This window comes from Mustelus asterias, chromosome 2 (assembly GCF_964213995.1).
Source record: "Mustelus asterias chromosome 2, sMusAst1.hap1.1, whole genome shotgun sequence".
Taxonomy (NCBI): domain Eukaryota; kingdom Metazoa; phylum Chordata; class Chondrichthyes; order Carcharhiniformes; family Triakidae; genus Mustelus; species Mustelus asterias.
Window position 1 is genome coordinate 5,047,281 of NC_135802.1, and position 22,284 is coordinate 5,069,564.

The following is a 22,284-nucleotide window of genomic DNA, read 5'->3' on the forward strand; positions in this document are numbered from 1 at the left end:
TAAGGTGTACAACGTTGAGGGAACGAAAGCTAGAGCGGCCCGTTTCACTAGATTGCCGATCTTTGTGAAAGTGATTATTGAATCTGCTTCCGCCAGCATTTCAACCAGATCCGAATAAACGCAGCAAGTTATTCGAGTAATGAGGGCAGATTGGATAGGCTGGGGTTTGTTTACCGAGTAACATAGGAGACTGAGGGAAGGTTTAATTGAGGTGTATAAAATTGGGGGGATTTGATAAAACAAAGTGGAAAGGGGAAAATAGGTTGAAATGTTATAGGGCGGCACGGTGGCACAGTGCTTAGCACTACTGCCTTCCAGCAAATTCCGGCCTCAGGTGACTGTGTGCATTCTCCCAGTGTCTGCATGGGTTTCCTCCGGGTGCTCTGGTTTCCTCCCACAATCCAAAGATGTGGATTGGCCATTTTAAATTTGATTTATTATTGTCAAGTGTATTAGCATACAGTGAAAAGTATTGTTTCTTGCGCGCTATACAGACAAAGCATACTGTTCATAGAAAAGGAGAGAGTGCAGAATGTAGTGTTACAGTCATAGCTGGGGTGCAGAGAAAGATCAGAGAAAGGTCCATTCAAAAGTCTGACAGCAGCAGGGGAGAAGCTGTTCTTGAGTCGGTTGGTACGTGACCTCAGACTTTTGTATCTTTTTCCCGACGGAAGAAGGTGGAAGAGAGAATGTCCGGGGTGCGTGGGGTCCTTAATTATGCTGGCTGCTTTGCCGAGGCAGCAGGAAGTGTAGACAGAGTCAATGGATGGGAGAATGGTTTGCATGATGGACTAGGCTTCACTCACGATCTTTTCTAGTTTCTTGCGGTCTTGGGTAGAGCAAGAGCCATACCAAGCTGTGATACAACCAGAAAGAATGCTTTCTATGGTGCATCTGTAAAAGTTGGTGAGAATCGTAGCTGACATGCCAAATTTCTTTAATCTTCTGGGAAAGTAGAGACGTTGGTGGACTTTCTTAACTATAGTGTTGGCATGGGGGGACCAGGACAGGTTGTTGGAGATCTGGACACCTAAAAACGTGAAGTGTGGAATTATGAGGATAGGGGAGTGGGCCTAGGTAAGATGCTCTATCAGAGAGTTGATACAGACTCAATGGGCTGAATGGCCTCCTTCTGCACTGTGTAGGGATTCTATGATAATTGGTGGAAGGATTTAAGGAAGGTTGCTGGGCGAATCATTTCATGCACAGGTTGGTCCGGGTGGATTTTGAGTTTAAACTTTCTCTGGATTATGAGTTTTTTTTATACAACCACATGTTGAACTAATTCTTACTGTGTCTCTTTACTCGGATGGCTGTTCAGAGTTTAAGTGCCGATACAAAGCCTGTGAGGAGGAGGAGGAGGAGTTTGAGTTTGATCCAGACGGCAGTGATCCCCGTGATCCTCTGTGCAGCATTGAGCAGTGGGCAGGAGAGAAGTTTGCATTCGTCATGGACCCTGACGTGAGGTATCGATGATTAAACTTCTGTTCGACTAAACCACTGTATACCAGAGAATTGATAGGCAGAGGGATCTGGGTGTACAGGTACACAGGTCACTGAAAGTGGCAATGCAGGTGGAGAAGGTAGTCGAGAAGGCATACGGCATGCTTGCCTTCATCGGCCGGGGCATTGAGTTTAAAAATTAGCAAGTCATGTTGCAGCTTTATAGAACCTTAGTTAGGCCGCACTTGGAATATAGCATTCAATTCTGGTCGCCACACTACCAGAAGGATGTGGAGGCTTTGGAGAGGGTGCAGAAAAGATTTACCAGGATGTTGCCTGGTATGGAGGGCACTAGCTATGAGGAGAGGTTGGAGAAACTTGGTTTGTTCTCACTGGAATGACAGAGGTTGAGGGGCAACCTGATAGAAGTCTACAAGATTATGAGAGGCATGGACAGAGTGGATAGTCAGAAGCTTTTTCCCAGGGTGGAAGAGTCAATTACTAGGGGGTACAGGTTTAAGGTGCGAGGGGCAAGGTTTAAAGGAGGTGTACGAGGCAAGGTTTTTTACACAGAGGGTGGTGGGTGCCTGGAACTCGCTGCCGGGGGAGGTAGTGGAAGCAGATACGATAGTGAGTTTTAAGGGGTGTCTGGACAAATACATGAATAGGATGGGAATAGAGGGATATGGTTCCTGGAAGTGTAGGGGGTTTTAGTTCAGTTGGGCAGCTTGGTCGGTGCAGGCCTGGAGGGCCGAAGGGCCTGTTCCTGTGCTGTAATTTTCTTTGTTCTTTGTTCACTGTGTTCAACAGGATCGATTCCCGAACAGGCAGACTGGGGAGACTGTGGTGAAATGGTAATGTCACTGGACTGGTAGTCCAGAGCTCTAAGTTAATTCTGTGGGGACAGGGGTTCGAATCTCAACACCGGTTCAAATCCCAGCACAGCAGCTGATAGAAGTGAAATTCAATGAATTTCATTCAGTCACAGTCTGTAACTTTAATTCTGGCCATGAAACCATTGTCAACTGTAAAAACCCATCTGGTCACTAATATCCTTTAGGGAAGGAAATCTGCCATCCTTACCTGGTCTGGCCTACATGTGACTCCAGAGCCCTCTGACTGCCCTCTGAAATGGCTCAGTTCAAGGGCAAGTAGGTCTGGGCAGAAAATGTTGCCTTTCCAGTGATACCCACATCTCATGAAATGAAAAGCAAAAACTCCATGAGGTGCTGTGGATCATCAGCAGCAGTAGAATTGTATTCAGCCGCAGTCATATCCCACATTCCACCATCCAGCAAGGGGATCAACACTGACTTAATGAGCAGTCCAATCTAACCAGCCAGGCTTCAATATCACTCCAATTATGCAGCTCTTCCCTGAGGCCTTTCCCTGCCTCATTGATGCTCTTACTGGAAAACTGAAAAAAATGACTTATTCTCACTGATGAGGCTTCAGCCCAGCCCACATCCAGCAACCTGCTCTGAAAACTCTGCTTGGGCAATCCACAACATTCTCCGATTAACAACATTCTAAATCGAATGATACAGAACATTCTTTAACAATTACCGGAACTCTCCCAGCCCGCCTGCCACGGAATCGGAGCGGATGAGGGACGGACAATGGAAATGTCCTTTGACCTCAGATGGGATTTTATGGCCTCACTCGGGTGAGATCGGAAATTCCCGCCAAAGATCACCGGAGAGTTCCGTTGTCGGACCCTCGCCCGCTCTGATTCCATAGCGGGTGAGGTGGTAGGTCCATGTGCCCTGAGGAGGCTTCAGTCCAGTCCACGTCCAACAATCTGCTCTGAAAACTCTGTTCTGACAATCCACAACATTCTTTGATTAAACCCCCCCCCCCCCCGTGCCAACCTGGTAAAGCTACAACACAGGAGTGCCCGAGATTCGGAAGGCCCATGCGGGTCAGTCAAGGCCCAGAAACAGTTAAACAGCTCCTTCCTTTCTTTTTATTGTTGTCACAGTGATACGGACACACTGGGAATTCGGAAATATTTGGCGGATCAGAACGTCATGGGGGAGGAGGAGGTCCGGAGTTTTCAAGACGTTTGGGAGCTGGCTCTTGTCGATCGCTGGCGTTTGTACAGGTAACCCCCCCCCCCCCCCCCCCCAAAAAACACTGCTGCTGGAACCAGGAAATAAACTGACAATAAAAGACAAAGAAACTATCTTCATTTATGCATGAATGTGAGGTTGTCCACTTTGATAGCAATAATAGGAAGACAGATTATTATTTGAGTGGGTGTAAATTGAGAGAGGTAGATACTCAGCGAGACCTTGGAGTCCTCATGCATCAGTCGCTGAAAGTAAGCGTGCAGGTACAGCAGGCAGTAAAGAAGGCAAATGGTATGTTGGCCTTCACAGCGAGAGGATTTGAGTATAGGGATAGGGATGTTTTGCTGTAATTGTACAGGGCGTTGGTGAGGCCACACCTGGAGTATTGTGTGCAGTTTTGGTGTCCTTATCTGAGGAAGGATGTCCTTGCTATAGAGGAAGTACAGCGAAGCTTTACCAGGCTGATTCCTGGGATGGCAGGTCTGTCATATGAGGAGAGACTAAGTCAGTTAGGATTATATTCACTGGAGTTTAGAAGAGTGAGAGGGGTTCTCATAGAAACTTATAAAATTCTAACAGGGAAAGAATGTTCTCAATGGTGGGGGAGTTAAGAACTCGGGGTCATAGTTTGAGGATAAGGGGTAAATCTTTCAGAACTGAGGTGAGGAGAAATTTCTTCACCCAGAGAGTAGTGAATGTGTGCAATTCACTACCACAGAAAGTAGTTGAGGCCAAAACGTTGTCTGATTTGAAGAAGAAATTAGATATAGCTCTTGGGGCTAAAGGGATCAAGGGTTGTGGCGGGGGGGAATCAGGATATTGAATTCCATGATCAAGATGAATGGCAGAGCAGGCTCAAAGGGCCGAATGGCCTCCTCCTGCTTCTAGTTTTTATGTTTCTATTTATATAATTCCTTTCACAACCTTGGGCAATGTCAAAGATCAGCCATGATTCTACTGAGTTGCGGAGCAGTCTCGAGGGGCTGAATGGCCTACTCCTGTTCCTATTTCTTCTGCTTCAATGAAATATTTTATTGTATTGTAATCACTATTGTAACAGGGGGAAATGTAGCAGCCAATTGGAGCACAGCAGCATCATCGTGAGTAGGTCATCCTCTGTGCTGTTGGTTGAGGGTTAAATATTAGACAGGTCACCAGGCTGAATCTCTGTCAAATAGCGGCCATGGGAACTAATCCATCCCTCTGGCCGACTAGGTTGCCAACTCTGGCTGGGCTTATCCCTGGAGGCATCACCACATGAGTTTTGGCCAAGTGCGCCCTACATTCATGCTTTTGGTTGCCCATTGTGCAGCAGGATGTGGGAACATTCCCACATCTGGTTGTGAAGAAGATACTGAGACTAGACTGGATGGGCTGAAGGGCCTACTCCAGTTCCTATTTCTTAAGGCCTTTTCACTCGAGTGCTTTGATAGAGACTGTTTATTACAGAGCTGACCTCTCCGCTCACCATTCCTCCCCCTGATGCTGACTGACTCTTTATATCATTACCTAATCAATACTCAGCACCTTTCTACCTTGTTACCTTAACTAGTGGGTATTTATCATCCATCAACAGAACCTATCTGACATAACCACAGCACATTGCCTTCCCAAGCCATTTAATTTCCTGATTTTTAAATGACAGTCAAGGATTGCCCAATTATTTTCCAGCACCAAGGTCCTGGGTTCGATTCTGACCTTGGGTCACTGTCTGTTTGGAGTTTGCACATTCTCCCCGTGTCTGCGTGGGTTTCCTCCGGGTGCACCGGTTTCCTCCCACAGTCCGAAAGACATGCTGGTTAGGAGCATTGGCCATGCTAAATTCTCCCTCAGTGTACCCAAACAGGCGCCACAGTGTGGAGACTAGAAGAATTTCACAGTAACTTCATTGCAGTGTTAATGTAAGCCTACTCGTAACTAATAAACTTTGAGTTTTTAATTATTTATTTATTATTGTCATGAGTAAGGCTTACATTAACACTGCAATGAAGTTGCCATGAAATTCCCCTAGTTGCCACACTCCGGCGCCTGTTCGGGTCAATGCACCCTAACCAGCACGTCTTTCGGACTATGGGAGGAAACTGGAGCACTCGGAGGAAACCCACGGGGAGAACGTGCAGACTCCGCACAGATAGTGACCCACACCAAGAATCGAACCCAGGTCCCTGGCGCTGTGAGGCAGCAGTGCTAATCACTCTGCCAGTAGAGCAAAAATGTTCAAAGAATACTTTTTGGAAAACCTACCATTTTTTATCACTGTTTCTCTGATTTATTTCTCCTGGGTCTGACCCTGGCCCTGTCTTGACGTGGAGACTCCTGGGCCACTTATTGAGACAGCAAGAAGTCTCACAACACCAGGTTAAAGTCCAACAGGTTTATTTGGTAGCAAAAGCCACTAGCTTTCGGAGCGCTGCCCCTTCTTCAGGTGAGTGGGAGTTCTGTTCACAAACAGGGCACATAAAGACACAAACTCAATTTCCAAAATAGTGGTTGGAATGCGAGTCTTTACAGGTAATCAAGTCTTAAAGGTACAGACAATGTGAGTGGAGAGAGGGTTAAGCACAGGTTAAAGAGATGTGTATTGTCTCCAGCCAGGACAGTTAGTGAGATTTTGCAAGCCCAGGCAAGTCGTGGGAGTTACAGATAGTGTGACATGAACCCAATATCCCGGTTGAGGCCGTCCTCATGTGTGCGGAACTTGGCTATCAGTTTCTGCTCGGCGACTCTGCGCTGTCGTGTGTTGTGAAGGCCGCTTTAGAGAACGATTACCCGAAGATCAGAGGCCGAATGTGTTGCCCAACAGGAAGAGCACACTCTTGCCTGGTGATCGTCGAGCGGAGTTCATTCATCCGTTGTCGTAGCGTCTGCATGGTCTCCCCAATGTACCATGCCTTGGGACATCCTTTCCTGCAGCGTATCAGGTCGACAATGTTGGCCGAGTTGCAAGTGTATGTATCTGGTGGATGGTGTTCTCACGTGAGATGATGGCATCCGTGTCGATGATCCGGCATGTCTTGCAGAGGTTGCTGTGGCAGGGTTGTGTGGTGTCGTGGTCACTGTTCTCCTGAAGGCTGGGTAGTTTGCTGCGGACAATCGTCCGTTTGAGGTTGTGCGGTTGTTTGAAGGTCACTTCTTAGTGGGGGTGTGGGGATGGCCTTGGCGAGATGTTCGTCTTCATCAATGACATGTTAAAGGCTCCGGAGAAGATGTCGTAGCTTCTCCGCTCCGGGGAAGTTCTGGATGACGAAGGGTACTCTGTCCACCGTGTCCCGTGTTCTTGGGTTCATGTCACACTATCTGTAACCCCCACAACTTGACTGGACTTGCAAAATCTCACTCACTGTCCTGTCTGGAGACAATACACATCTCTTTAACCTGTGCTTAACCCTCACTCCACTCACATTGTCTGTACCTTTGAGACTTGATTACCTGTAAAGACTCGCATTCCAACGATTATTTTGTAAATTGAGTTTGTGTCTTTATATGCCCTGTTTGTGAACAGAACTCCCACTCACCTGGTGAAGGAGCAGCGCTCTGAATGCTTGTGGCTTGTGCTACCAAATAAACCTGTTCAACTTTAACCTGGTATTGTGAGACTTCTTACTGTGTTCACCCCAGTCCAACGCTGGCACCTCCACATCACCACTTGTTGAGGGCAGTCAGCCCCTACAGAGAGGGGCTCAGTTTAATGTCTCTCCTGAATAATGGTACTTCTGACAATGCAGCACTCCCCCACTCCCTTGCTGATCTGCAAGTGTAGTCTAAGCGAACTCTTTGGTGTGAGGATATACTCTGTATCTAACCCCGTGCTGTACCTGTCCCGGGAGTGTTTGATGGGGACAGTGTAGAGGGAGCTTTACTCTGTATCCAACCCTGTGCTATACCTGTCCTGGGGGTGTTTGATGGGGGACAGTGTAGAGGGAGCTTTACTCTGTATCTAACTCCGTGCTGTACCTGTCCTGAGAGTGTTTGATGGGGACAGTGTAGAGAGAGCTTTACTCTGTATCTAACCCCGTGCTGTACCTGTCCTGGGCGTGTTTGATGGGGACAGTGTAGAGGGAGCTTTACTCTGTATCTAACCCCGAGCTGTACCTGTCCTGGGCGTGTTTGGTGGGGACAGTGTAGAGGGAGCTTTACTCTGTATCTAACCTCATGCTGTACCTGCCCTGGGAGTGTTTGATGGTCTATCATCATTCAGTTTGCAATGCATAAATGCTGAAAGAGATTAATTAAGCAATGGTGAAAATGATAATCTTATCCATGAAACGATGACAATATTTGAACTAAAATATAAATGCGATAACAAGTCTAATTTTTTTAAGGAAATGGAAGGTGACGTATGAAGGGAAACTCCAAGCCTCTATAAATGGAAATGTGTGCTTGTATGAGAAGGCAGCCCAGGATCTGTACGAGTTGATTCTGGAGGAAGATTTAATGATCCTTAAAACAGCTGATGTTCTGGCCATGACAACCACAGGTAAAAGACTTGCAGGCATACAGTCAAATGGAATAAGATTAAGCCTTCCGAGAGATGGTCAGAACAATCTGGGAGCTGTCGCTGTAAGAGAGGATGGTGTTTCTATCACGCTTTCAGGATGTTGCAAAGTGCTTTCTAACCAAATGCTGGGCTGTCGCAGTGTGATTACCTTTGTTACGCAGCAGTCAATCTGCACACAGCAACCTCCCACTGCTGGGTGAACAAGAACTCCCTTTATGTTGCTGCAGGTTAAGGGTTAAATATTGTTAGCCCGGAATGCTTTAGATCAGGTGAGAGGGCAAATGGGGCCTCGGTTTCACACCATGGGGGCGATCTTACCAAAACAATTCAAAGTCCGGAACAGGCGGGAAAACGGGAGAATTTCTCACCCGTTTTTTGTGGCAAGTTCAAATCCAGAATTTTATGCATTTTGTGCATGGAAATAAATGGGCTAAACCATTCCCGGCCTGTAAGGAAAGGGGGCGGGGCTTAAATCACTAGCCAGTCTGCTGTAGCAGCAGAGGGTGCTATTGCGCATGTGCAGACCTCGGTGGCAACCAGCAGAGGCTTGACAGGTCTGAGAGAGAGAGATCTGTCAGTCCTCTGCTGCTGTAGTTTGGCCCAACCCCACACCACCCAGAAATATTGCCCCCCCCCCCCCCCCCCCTCCCCAACCAATCGCAATGCAGAGTTGCGGCCTTTGGCTAGGCGATCTCGACTGATCCCCGTTTGTGGGGACCATGTGTGTTCTTCGGCAGAAAGAACCTCTGCTGGCGAGGCCACAAAGGCAAAGTGAGGCCGGACAATTGCGTCCCGGGCTCGTCCATTACATTTAAATGAGGATTTAAATATATTTAAATAATTTATTCAGCCTCTCGTCGGAAATAGGTGGGAGGCTGAATGTGCCGGATATCCAGTGCCGGTAAGACCGCAAGATGCGAGAAATTGGGAGTGAATCTGATTTCTCAACTCTCGCACAATTTTATCGGCTTGCCTTGCCCGTCGATGGGCAGGGTGCAGTGGTAAAATTGCTCCCTCCCCCCACCACATGTCTACAAAATGACATTGGGAACATGTGCCGACCCTCCGACAGTATAGTGCCCCCTTGGCACCAATCCTCTGGCGTGCAGCGCTCCCTCAGCGCCGATCCTCTGGCCGTGCGACGCCCCCTCGGTGCCGACCCTCCGGCAGTGCGGCGCTCCCTCAGCGCCGATCCTCTGGCCGTGCGACGGCCCCTCGGCGCCGACCCTCCGGCAGTGCGACGCCCCCTCGGTGCCAACCCTCCGGCAGTGCGGCGCTCCCTCGGCACCGATCCACTGGCCGTGCGACGGCCCCTCGGTGCCGACCCTCCGGCAGTGCGACGCCCCCTCAGCGCCGACCCTCCGGCAGTGCGACGCCCCCTCAGCGCCGACCCTCCGGCAGTGCGACGCCCCCTCAGCGCCGACCCTCCGGCAGTGCGGCGCCCCCTCAGCGCCGAACCTCCGGCAGTGCGAGGCCCCCTCGGTGCCGACCCTCCGGCAGTGCGGCGCTCCCTCGGCGCCGACCCTCCGGCAGTGCGGCGCTCCCTCGGCGCCGACCCTCCGGCAGTGCGGCGCCCCCTCGGCGCCGACCCTCCGGCAGTGCGACGCCCCCTCGGCGCCGACCCTCCGGCAGTGCGGCGCCCCCTCAGCGCTGACCCTCCGGCAGTGCGGCGCCCCCTCGGTGCCGACCCTCCGGCAGTGCGGCGCTCCCTCGGCGCCGACCCTCCGGCAGTGGGGGGCGCCCCCTCAGTGCCGACCCTCCGGCAGTGCGGCGCCCCCTCAGCGCCGACCCTCCGGCAGTGCGGCGCCCCCTCGGCGCCGACCCTCCGGCAGTGCGGCGCTCCCTCGGCGCCGACCCTCCGGCAGTGCGGCGCTCCCTCGGCGCCGACCCTCCGGCAGTGCGGCGCCCCCTCAGTGCCGACCCTCCGGCAGTGCGGCGCCCCCTCAGCGCCGACCCTCCGGCAGTGCGGCGCCCCCTCGGTGCCGACCCTCCGGCAGTGCGGCGCTCCCTCGGCGCCGACCCTCCGGCAGTGGGGGGCGCCGACCCTCCGGCCCTCCTTGCAAAATTGATAACTTCACATTTTTCCAGATTGTATTCCATCTGCCATGTCGTTGCCCGCTCACTGAGCCTCCCTATATCCCCTCAAAGCCTCCTTGCATCCTCCTCACAACTCTCATTCCCACCCAGTTTTGTGTCATCGTAAATCTGGAAATTGCGTCTGGTTCCCACATCCAAATCATTGCTATAGATTGTGAACAGCTGGGGACAAACAGTGATCCTTATGGTACCCCACTAGTTACAGCCAACCTGAGGCTGATCCATTTATTCCTATTGTGTTTTCTGTGCAGTAACAATTCCTCAATCCATCCCAGTTTATTGCCCCCAAACACTCTAAGCTCTAATTTTATTCATTAAACGTCTGTGTTGGACCTTTTTGAAAGCCTTCTGAAAATCCATATGCACCACATCCACTGGTTCTCCTTAATCTATGCTACAGGTAACATCCTGAAAAAACTCTAACAAGGTTTACCAAACATGATTTGCCTTTCCTTGATCCATGTTGACTCTGTGAATCCGATGATTATTTTCTCAGTCCAGTTAGCACATCCTTTGTCTTAAATTTCTGATATTTTCCCTACTACTGACATCAGGCTAATGAGTCTGTCGTTCCCTGGTTTTTCTCTCTCTCTCACTCCTTTCTTAAACCGTGGAGTTACATTTCCGACCTTCCCAATCTCAATTCCAACCTTCCCAATTAGGGGAGGTGATGGCCCAGTGGTATTATCACTAGACTATTAATCCAGAAACTCAGCTAATGTTCTGGGGACCCAGGTTCGAATCCCGCCACGGCAGATGATGGAATTTGAACGCAATAAAAAAAAATCTGGAATTAAGAATCTACTGATGACCATGAAACCATTGTCGATTGTCATAAAAACCCATCTGGTTCGCTAATGTCCTTTAGGGAAGGAAATTTGCCATCTTTACCCGGTCTGGCCTACATGTGACCCCAGAGCCACAGCAATGTGGTTGACTCTCAACTGCCCTCCAAGGGTAACTAGGGATGGGCGATAAATGCTGGCCAGCCAGCGACGCCCATGTTCCATGATTGAATAAAATCTGCAGAGTCCATTCCAGACTGAATAGAGTTTGGAAGATGATCACCAATGGATCTACTATCCAAATTTATAAGCCTCTGCCATTGATCTAATGTAATCTTTCACTTCCTTCGTTAGCCATGGTTGACTCACTTTTCCTTTTGTATCTCAAAAGGAATGTTGTAAACCATGTATTAATTCTTTATGAACTAGCTACTGCCTGTCTACCATCACACTTTTGATGTGTTTTCCTGATCGACCACATGAAACTTGACCCTCACATCTTCGTATTTTCCTTTGTTTAGATTTAAGACCGTAGTTTCAGATTGTCTTTGTACTTAATGGGAAATTCTAACATATTATGGTCACTCTTCCCTAAGGGTGAGGTCATCCATTTTGGTAGGAATAACAGCAAAATGGACTATTATTTAAATGGTAAAAAATTGCAGCATGCTGCTGTGCAGAGGGACCTGGGTGTCCTTGTGCAAGAATCTCAAGGAGTTGGTTTGCAGATGCAGCAGGTAATTAAGAAGGCAAATGGAATTTTGTCCTTCATTACTAGAGGGATGGAGTTTAAAAACAGCGAGGTTATGTTGCAGCTGTATAAGGTGCTGGTGAGGCCATACCTGGAGTATTGTGCAGTTTTGGTCTCCTTACTTGAGAAAGGATATACTGGCACTGGAGGGGGTGCAGAGGAGATTCACTAGGTTGATTCCGGAGTTGAGAGGGTTGGCTTATGGGGAGAGACTGAGTAGACTGGGGCTATACTCATTGGAATTCAGAAGAATGAGGGGAGATCTTATAGAAACATATAAGATTATGAAGGGAATAGATAAGATAGAAGCAGGGAAGTTGTTTCCACTGGTGGGTGAAACTAGAACTAGGGGGCATAGCCTCAAAATAAGGGGAAGCAGATTTAGGACTGAGTTGAAGAGGAACTTCTTCACACAAAGGGTTGTGAATCTGTGGAATTCCCTGCCCAGTGAAGCAGTTGAGGCTACCTCATTGAATGTTTTTAAGGCAAGGATAGATAAATTTTTGAACAGTAAAGGAATTAAGGGTTATGGTGAGCGGGCGGGTAAGTGGAGCTGAGTCCACAAAAAGATCAGCCATGATCTTTTTGAATGGCGGGGCAGGCACGAGGGGCCAGATGGCCTACTCCTGCTCCTAGTTCTTATGTTCTTTACACCAAGATTATTAATTACCTCTCATTCATTGCATGATAATAGATCTAAAAAGAGTCTGGTGGCTCAATATATTGTTCTGGAAAGCCACGGTTCAGGAGTGTCCACCGTCTCTGTGGAATACAGTCTCCCACGATTACTGTTTTACCGTTGTTAATTTCCTGATTTATACTGTGTCCTACATTACCAGTACAGTTTGGCCTATAACCAGTTCCTATCAATGTTTGTTGCTCCTTGCTGTTTCTTAGCTCCACCCGAACTGATTCTTTGTTCTTCAAATCTAAGATCCCCTCTCGCTAACGTACTCATCCCACCCCATTACTATCAGCGCTACCTCACCTCCTTTTCCTTTCTGACTCTCTTTTCTAGATGTCCAATGTCCTTGAGTATTTTGTTCCCAGCCTTGGTCACCCTGCAGCCATGTCTCTGTAATGGCAATTAAATCAAACCCATTGACTTCTATTTGTGCTGTCAGTTCACCTGCCTTGGTACAAGTCCTGCGTGCATTCTGATAGGGTGTGAAAGTGATTATTTTAGATTTCGTTTAGTTTAGACAAAATATAGACACAGACCTGAGCTAACACTAGGTAGAGGAATGATGACTCCCCCACATGTTAATACAATAAGATAATTAGAACAAGTAATTAAGGCATATAAGTTGATATTTTAAATGCATTTCAAAGTATTTTACTGTGATTTAACTTTCAGCCAATGCAAGGTAACGAAAGACATATTGGAAAAGTTGAATAGTTTAAGAGCCATAGCCCTGGGAACCTTAGCTAGTCTACTTCTATCTGGGAGATCATTACAAGGGCACACATTTTGCAACTTGTATGAATGGTTGGTTCGCATCCAGACACAGATTAGCCATAACCCTGGACGCGGGGACAGACGTCTAGTCAAACTTGGCACTGAGCCGGTGGGAACTTCCATGTTGACCATTACAGTAATGGCTGCCATATCCAGACAACAGGGAAGTAGTCACGGCTAGAGTGGGTATTATGTCCAGTAAGTAACGGACAAATAAGAAACCGTTATGCTGGAAAGTACTAAGCAATTGGCTGAAGTATCTGACAAAGCTTTATATTGATGTATTAACATTAGTATAAAAGTAATTTCATTTAATGTAAGGCGGAGAATCAGATTAAGAAAATGTATAACTGTTTTGATTTTTACAGATAAGCTCAGAGCTAATTTGGAGGGGTCCGGGTATTCTGTACCTGAGACCATCGATATAATTTCTCCCACTGATCACTGGTTTTTGATAAAGTTTTACATTTATACTGTCACATTGGTTTCCGGAGTATAATTGCCACCTCGTCAGAAAACCCCGCTAATAGGGCGCCTTTGATTTTGTCTCCTTATTGCAGGAGCTGCCAAGTACAGAGCTCTGCTACACAAGATTAAACCACCGATTGTGATCATGGAGGAAGCAGCTGAAGTACTCGAGGCCCATGTACTGACCGCACTGACTCCGTCCTGTCAACACCTGATCATGATTGGGGATTACAACCAGGTAAAGGTCATGTCCACTGGCATTTCCCCTCACTCCCTCGGGGAGTTAATGGCATTTCCCCTCACTCCCTCGGGGAGTTAATGGCATTTCCCCTCACTCCCTCGGGGAGTTAATGGCATTTCCCCTCACTCCCTCGGGGAGTTAATGGCATTTCCCCTCATTGTTTTATATCCCTCTATAAGATCACCCCTCGGCCTTCTACGTTCCAGAGAAAAACGTTCCAGTCTATCCAGCCTCTCCTTATAACTCAAACCATCAAGTCCCGGTAGGTTCCTAGTAAATCTTTTCTGCACTCTTTCTAGTTTAATAACAGGGTGACCAGAACTGTACGCATGTGACTCCAGAGCCACATTGCTGTTGGAACGGTGGTTCGGGGCAGTTAGGAATGGGCGGTGCCAGTGACACACATTCCCTGCCAGACGTGTAAAAAAATACATGGATCCAGTTAGTTTCCATTCTTTAAAGGATGTTAATGACAATCCAAGAGAATTGTAATGGTTGATGCAGGAATATTGGGATGGGTTGAATAGAGTTAGACATGGAGAGAATCCCTGAGGAGGTTAGATCAGAGAATGTTATGGACTGTTCTCCATCCGCAACAATCCTTCCCTCCTGTTGTTTTGCTTTCTGCAGTTGAAGCCAAAGTTAACGGATTACACGCTGGCCTCGGAATATCACCTCGACGTGTCCCTGTTTCAGCGGATGGTGAAAAATCACATTCCACACGAGCAGCTGAGTCACCAGGTACAAGTCCAGATCCCAGAATGTCTCTCCCATGCAGCAGATAGGAACAACTGTCGGTGCGCGAGTCAGATCACCCATCCGGCCTTTAGCATCCCGGGTCGGAGTTAACTCCAGAGTGGGCATTCTTGCCGCTTCATGGTAAGGATTCTTCACTCTGACTTACTGTAGGTGACATTGGGATTGGCTCCACACACACACACAGACACAGACACACACAGACACACACATGCACACAGACACACACATGCACACAGACATGATCAAACTGTCTGCCTTGACAACATGTTAATGTCTCTCCCCTTGTTGAGGAAGGGAGGTTTCTGATTATCCACAGATAAGACAGAGTTTCTCGGAGTCATAAAATCATTACCAGCTCAGAGGGAGGCCATTCATCCCATCAGGTTCATGCTTGCCCACCCCGCCCCATTAAAATTGCAAATATCCAGGCTGCTACACCCTAGTGCTTTACCGGGGGAGCGCTACACTGTGGCAGGGTCAGCGCCAGGGAGGGGGAGCGCTACACTGTGGCAGGGTCAGCGCCAGGGAGGGGGAGCGCCGCACTGTGGGAGGGACAACGCCAGGGAGGAGGAGCGGCGCACCGTGGGAGGGTCAGGGGAGGGGGAGCACCGCACTGTGGGAGGGTTGGGGGAGCACCGCATTGGGCCGGGGTTGTTGGGGGGTGGGGGGGGGGGGGGAGGGGGACGCATCACATTGTGGGTGGGTGGGGGGGGGTGCGGGGGAGCGCCGCACTGTGGAAGGGTTAGCACCAGGTAGCGCCGCACTGGAGATGTTGCCATCTTTTGGATGAGACATAAAGCAATTGATTGATGCCCACTGTTTTGAAGAGAGAGGGAGGTCTCTGGCATTTTGTCTGATAGTAATTCTTCAACCAACCGCTCCTAATCTCCTTAATGGGATCATGCTGTGCTTCAATTGCTGGCTGCATTTTCGTGAATGCAGCAGTGAGCGTGCGAGGCAGAGGCTGCATGGGACAATTCCGGGGTTATTTATTCTGTCCCTGATCGAGGTGGAATGCTGATTCAGCTGTTACAAACTCACTCCAATCTCTGTCATTTGCTTCCAGCACCGAATGAGACCAGAAATCTCCCAGCTGCTGAGCTCCACCTTCTACTCCAGCCTGAAAGATCACAGATCAGTCTCACTCTATGAAGATATCAAGGTCAGAATCTCTGGCGTGTGGGTAACACGGCACAAAACACTATCTTTGTTCAACATATAACAGCAATACAGCACAGACAGAGGTCCCTTCCTGCAGCAGGGCTGAGCGTGTTCTTGCAGAGTTATCCCATTAATCCCACCCACCCTGCTACTCCTGCTGCTCTTGTCCTTCTAGATGGAAGTGCTCGTGGGTTTGGAAGCTGCTGCCTAAGGAGCCTTGGTGTGTTCCTGCAATGCATCTTGTAGATAGTACACACGGCTGCTACTGAGCGTCGGTGGTGGAGGGAGTGAATGTTTGTGGATGTGGTGCCAATCAAGCGGGGCTGCTTTGTCCTGGATGGTGTCGAGCTGTGTTGTTGGAGCTGCACCCATCCAAGCAAGTGGGGAGTATTCCATCACACTCCTGACTTGTGCATTGTAGGCTTTTGGGAATCGGGAGATGTAATATTGGCCACACACTAAGAACAAATTGAATCAGGGTGTTGGCAGAGATGAAAGAATCATGAATCTCTCAGCATCCTGGGGCTATGATAGAGGGAGATTTGGCCAGTAGATCACAGCTTGACCAATGGGAAGGACAGGGTCAACTTTGTGCAATCATCAGCGAACATCCCCAATGTTCAGCATCATTCGCAACTGCTCAGATACTGAAGCAGTCCTTGTTCAAATGCAACAAAATCTGGACAATATCCAGGCTCGGGCTGACAAGTGGCAAGGAACATTCACGCCACACAAATGCCAGGCAATGACCATCACCAATAAGAGACACTCTAACCACCGCCCCTTGACATTCAATGGTGTCACCGTCACTGAATCCCCCCACTGTCAACATCCTTGGGGTTACCATTGACCAGAAACTCAACTGGACTCACCACATAAACACAGTGGCTACAAGAGCAGGTCAGAGGCTAGGAAACGTCTGGTGAATTACTCACCTCCTGATTCCCCAAAACCTATTCACGATCTACAAGGTATAAGTCAGGAGTGTGATGGAATACTCCCCACTTTCCTGGATGGCTGCAGCTCCAACAACACTCATGAAGCTTGACACCATCCAGGACAAAGCAGCCCCACTTGATTGGCACCACATCCACAAACATCCACTCCCTCCACCACCGACACAGTGGCAGCCGTGTGTACTATCTACAAGATGCACTGCAGGAACTCACCCAAGGCTCCTTAGGCAGCACCTTCCAAACCCATGACCACTTCCTTCTAGAAGGACAAGGGCAGCAGATACCAGGGAACACCCCCACCTTGAGATTCCCCTCCGAGTCATTCACCACTTCATTGCAGTGTTAATGTAAGCCTACTTGTGACTAATAAATAATAAATCCTGACTTGGAAATATATCGCTGTTCCTTCATAATCGCTGGATCAAAATAGAAACTTATAAGACTCTAACAGGGTTAGACAGAGTGGATTCAGAAAGAATGTTCCCAATGGTGGGGGAGTCCAGAACTAGGGGTCATAGTTTGAGGATAAGGGGTAAACCTTTCAGAACTAAGGTGAGGAGAAATTTCTTCACCCAGAGGGTGGTGAATGTGTGGAATTCACTCCCACAGAATGTAGTTGAGGCCAAAACATTGTGTGATTTCAAGAAAAAATTAGATATCGCTCTTGGGGCTAAAGGGATATGTGGGGAAGGGCGGGGGATCAGGATATTGAATTTGATGATCAGCCATGATGAAGATAAATGGTGGGGCAGGCTCGTAGGGCCGAATGGCCTCCTCCTGCTTCTAGTTTCTATGTTTCTAAAATCCTGGAATTCCCTCCCTAACGGCATTGTGGTCAACCCACAGAACATGGACTGCAGCGATTCAAGAAGGCAGCTCACCACCACCTTCTCAAGGGCAACTAGGGATGGACAATAAATGCTGGCCAGCCAGCGACGCCCATGTCCCACAAATGAATAAAAAAACCTTACAGTTGAATAGTGTGGCGCTGGCTGCTCCTCAGATCATTGGGGAGGCGGGGGGGTGGGGTTAGTGGGGGTGGGCAGAGTTGGGATGGTGGGCGGGGGGTTGGGGTGGTGGGGGGTTTTGGGGTGGGTGGTGGGCGGGAGGGGGTTCATGTGGGGAGGCAGAGTTGGGAGGGTTGGGATGGTGGGCGGGGGTTAGTGTGGGGAGGCAGAGTTGGGGTGGTGGGCGGGAGGGGGTTTGGGTGGTTGATGGGAGGGGGTTGGGGTGGTGGGCGGGAGAGGTTTAGGGTGGTGGGCGGGGGTTAGTGTGGGGAGGCAGAGTTGGGGTGGTGGGCTGGAGGGAGTTGGGGTGGTTGGCGGCAGGGGGTTGGGGTGGTGGGCGGGAGGGGGTTGGGGTGGTTGATGGGAGGGGGTTGGGGTGGTGGGCGGGAGAGGTTTAGGGTGGTGGGCGGGGGTTAGTGTGGGGAGGCAGAGTTGGGGTGGTGGGCGGGAGGGGGTTGGGGTGGTTGATGGGAGGGGGTTGGGGTGGTGGGCGGGAGAGGTTTAGGGTGGTGGGCGGGGGTTAGTGTGGGGAGGCAGAGTTGGGGTGGTTGGCGGCAGGGGGTTGGGGTGGTGGGCGGGAGGGGGTTGGGGTGGTTGGCGGCAGGGGGTTGGGGTGGTGGGCGGCAGGGGGTTGGGGTGGTGGGCGGGAGGGAGTTCATGTGGGGAGGCAGAGTTGGGGTGGTTGGCAGGAGGGGGTCGGGGTGGTTGGCGGGAGGGAGTCGGGGTGGTTGGCGGCAGGGGGTCGGGGTGGTGGGCGGCAGGGGGTTCATGTGGGGAGGCAGAGTTGAGTGGTGGGCAGTAAGCCCGGGCAGTACCTCAGCAAATTGGTATTTTGATGGCAGCCCATTTGTTCCTGACTGACTCTTTCTTTCTCGACTCTCACCCCAGGGTCTGGCAAAAAATATCTTCTTTGTTGAGCACCAAGTGGATGAGGATCGGAACACCGAGGCTCAAGGCCACAGCAATGCGCACGAGGCCCACTTCCTGGTGGGACTCTGCCAACACCTCCTGAGGCAGGGTTACAGCACAGACCAGATCACCATCCTGACTCCCTACGTGGCCCAGATGTGGCAGATCCGTTTCATGGTCCGGGATCTGGGGATGGCCGCAATTTCCGTCAAGGCTATTGATGATTTCCAGGGGGAGGCTAGCGATATTGTTCTGCTGTCAATGGTCCGCAGTGACTGGGAGGAGAGGGCTGACCTCTCCAGGGACAAGAACCATTTGTGCGTGGCCTTCTCCAGGGCCAGGATGGGGCTCTTCTGCGTGGGAAACTTCCAGATGCTGCAGCAGAGCCCCGAAAAGAAGACGTGGAGGTTACTCCTCCAGATGCTGGGGGAAAGGGGTCTGCTGGGGAAAGGTCTCCCTCTGCCCTGTCCAAACCACCCAGAAAGCCAAATCCTCATCGAGACCCCAGAGCATTTCCAGCGCTTTCCCGATTGGGCCTGTGACCGTCCATGTGACTCCCGTCTGGAGTGTGGCCACCTCTGCAAACATCGCTGCCATGTCCACACTCCAGGGCAGGGGACGTACCGATGCAAGGAGCCCTGCGGTCGGACTCTCTGCAGTGGTGGGCACAGGTGCCCCAAGCGCTGTTGGGAACAGTGCAGCCCGTGCAAGGAGATGGTGGAGAAGGTTGTGCCAGAATGTGGGCACGTCCAGAGGGTGGCATGCAGCCTCCCTTCCGAGGGCTTGCCCTGTGACCACCCGTGTGAAAGACTCCTGGACTGCGGGCACCCGTGCCAGCAAAGATGCAGTGAGAATTGCACCGATTTCCCCTGTGTGGTCAAGTGCACAGAGGTGCTGCAGTGTGGGCACCCGTGCATGGGCACCTGCACAGACTGTCTCGAGGGCAGACTGCACCGGGGTTGCAATCGGAAATGTGGGCGGCTGCTTCTCTGTGGCCACCAGTGCAAGGATCCCTGTGCCGACAGCTGCCAACCTTGCCGATTGCCGTGTGACTGCAAGTGCGGGCACGGCCAATGCCAGAAGAGGTGCGGGGAGATCTGCAGCCCCTGCCTGAAGCCGTGCCCATGGAGATGCCAGCACCACCAGTGCAGCCGGGCCTGCTTTGAGGAATGCGACCGCCCTCGCTGCGACCAGCCCTGCGACCAAACGCTTCCCTGTGGCCACCCTTGCATCGGCCTGTGCGGGGAGGCATGCCCACCTCTGTGCCGCATGTGCCATGCACCCAAGCTAACCTCTGCTTTCTTTGGCTCGGAGGGTGACCCTGCTGCCCGTTTTGTGGTGCTGGAAGGCTGTGGCCACGTCCTGGAGGTGGGCAGGATGGATCAGCTGATGGACGAGGGTCCACGACCCCTCCAGCTCGAGTCTTGCCCACAGTGCAGCACTCTCATCCACTGGCACAGCCGGTACAACAACGTCATCAAGACAAGGTGGCAAGGCATTAACCAGGTGAAGAGCATTATCCTGGGCAGCACGGAGGAGATTGAGGAGAAGAAGCAGCAACTGACTGAGAACATCATCGCGGCTTCCATCAACCTGCACTATGGTGAGCAGAGATACAACATCCGCAAGAGAGTGGAGGCCTCCCGGTCTCTCCCAGAACTGGCAGCGCTGGAGAGAGCTCTGGGCATCTTCCGCTTCCTAGACATGGTGAGGAAACAAGCCAAGGCTTGCACGGCAGAGCGACGGGTGAGCTTGGAATTGAAGCTCACCAAGCTGGACTGGTGGCTGGGCACCAAGCGGGCAACCTTCACCCACCAGCAGCTGGCTGAATGCAGGAATGAGATTGTCAGGATATCCTACCAGGCGGATTTGATGCGTTTGCTGAGTCACTGGGAGGCCAGGAACACGGCACTGCCGGGGGAGGTGGCAAACACTGTTGACTCTCTCCTGGGAAACCTGGAGGAAAAACTGACCGAAGACTCGGAGCTGAAGGTCAAAGGAGACCTGGCGAAGATCGGGGAGCTCTTGTCCTGCAGAGAGCTGTGGATCTCAGAAGATGAGCGACTGTCGGTGGCCAAGGATATTGAGATGGCAAAGAGGGACTGGTACCAGTGCCCCGCCGGTCACCTGTACGCGGTAGAGGAATGTGGCGAGTCCGACCAGGCCGAGTGTCTGGAGTGCACGCTGCTGATTGGGGGAGAGAGCCAACACCCTGAAGAGGGCATTTCTCCAGTTGCTGAAGTGGATGGCAGTTCACCCTGTGCCAGCGGTGTTTCAGTGGGTAACCTTACCCCTGAATCAGAGAGCTGTGAGCGGTTAGCCCAACAACTTGAGCCCATAGTTCAGACTGACATGCCCCCAGTGGAGAACTGAGGGAGTGCTGCAATGTCAGAGGTGCAATCTTTTCGATGTGAAATTAACCAGACCGGTTTGTCCCCTCGGCTGAACGTATAGGATGCCACACACGCACCATCTGGATTGAGATTAGCAGAGTCCTTAACTGCATCTTGATGACAATTCATCTCTCAACCAACACAAGAGACACACATTATCTGGGTGTGACCTGATGAAAGATTTCTATTCACTCAGTGGCAATTTCAGCATTATCGCCTATCTCTTGTTGCCCTCGAGAAGGTGGTGCTGAGCTGCCTTCCTAACGCTGCAGTCCCTGAGGTGTCGCTACACCCACCATGCTGCTGCTATTCTGATTGGCTTATGCCCTTAGCCCACTGTCCAATAGCAATGGAAAGAAGATGGATTCTTCACGCTAGGAGGATTGGCGATCCGTTCCAGTTTTGCCGACACACGAGTTCCAGATTCCCATGATGTATAATAAACAGAATCTCCCGAGGATTTCCTGTGGCTGCCTCATTTTCTGATCTCCAGTTAATGCGTGGTGGGGGTTGGGGAATCGGCATCTCCAGTAGATCTACAGGTGGGCTTTAAATAGCAGGATGGCCATCTGATTCATTCATGTCCTTTTTAGGGAAGGAAATCTACCGTCCTTACCCAGTCTGGCCTACATGTGACTCCAGAGCCACAGCAATGTGGTTGACTCTTAAATGCTTTCTGAAAGTGGCACAGTGGTTAGCGCTGCTGCCTCACAGCTCCAGGGTCCTGGGTTCAATTCCAGCCTCAGGTCACTGTCTGTGTGGAGTTTGGAGTTTGCACACTCTCCCCGTGTCTGCGTGGGTTTCCTCCGGGTGCTCTGGTTTCCTCCCACAGTCCAAAGATGTGCGGGTTAGGTTGATTGGCCATGCTAAATTGTCCCTAGTGTCAGGGGGATTAACAGGGTAAATATGAGGGGTCCTGGAATAGGGGCCTGGGTGGGATTGTGGTTGATGCAGACCTAATGGGCCGAATGGCCTCCTTCACTGTAGGATTCTACGAAATGGCCAAGCAAACCATTCCACTCGAGGGGCAATTTGGGATGGATAACGAATGCTGATCCAGCCGGTGCCAGCCACATATCGTGCTATGAGTGAATTGTGAAAAATGTTTAGTAACATCCCATTGATCCACTTGAGTTACATTTCACCCATTCTGTCTTGGGTCATTCCTAGAATTCTACACTGACTCTATCCCCTCTCCCTGTAACCCTACACTTACTATGGCTAATCCACCTAACCTACACATCTTGGGACACGGAGGGGCAATTTAGCGTGGCTATTCCACCTA

General features: G+C 50.6%; 1 protein-coding gene across 2 annotated transcripts in view; it reads left to right on the plus strand.

The window, feature by feature from the left end:
- LOC144504701 (NFX1-type zinc finger-containing protein 1-like) overlaps positions 1-21,458 on the plus strand; it is a 47,296-nt gene extending 25,838 nt beyond the window's left edge. For both annotated transcript variants that reach the window (XM_078230440.1, XM_078230431.1), the window contains exons 9-15: positions 1,322-1,466; positions 3,425-3,547; positions 7,838-7,992; positions 13,666-13,811; positions 14,445-14,555; positions 15,640-15,735; positions 18,586-21,458. In XM_078230440.1, the coding sequence (XP_078086566.1) occupies positions 1,322-1,466; positions 3,425-3,547; positions 7,838-7,992; positions 13,666-13,811; positions 14,445-14,555; positions 15,640-15,735; positions 18,586-20,979 (3,170 nt within the window). In that variant the 3' untranslated portion in view covers positions 20,980-21,458. The remainder of the gene's footprint in view (positions 1-1,321; positions 1,467-3,424; positions 3,548-7,837; positions 7,993-13,665; positions 13,812-14,444; positions 14,556-15,639; positions 15,736-18,585) is intronic.
- Positions 21,459-22,284: the final 826 nt, after the last annotated feature.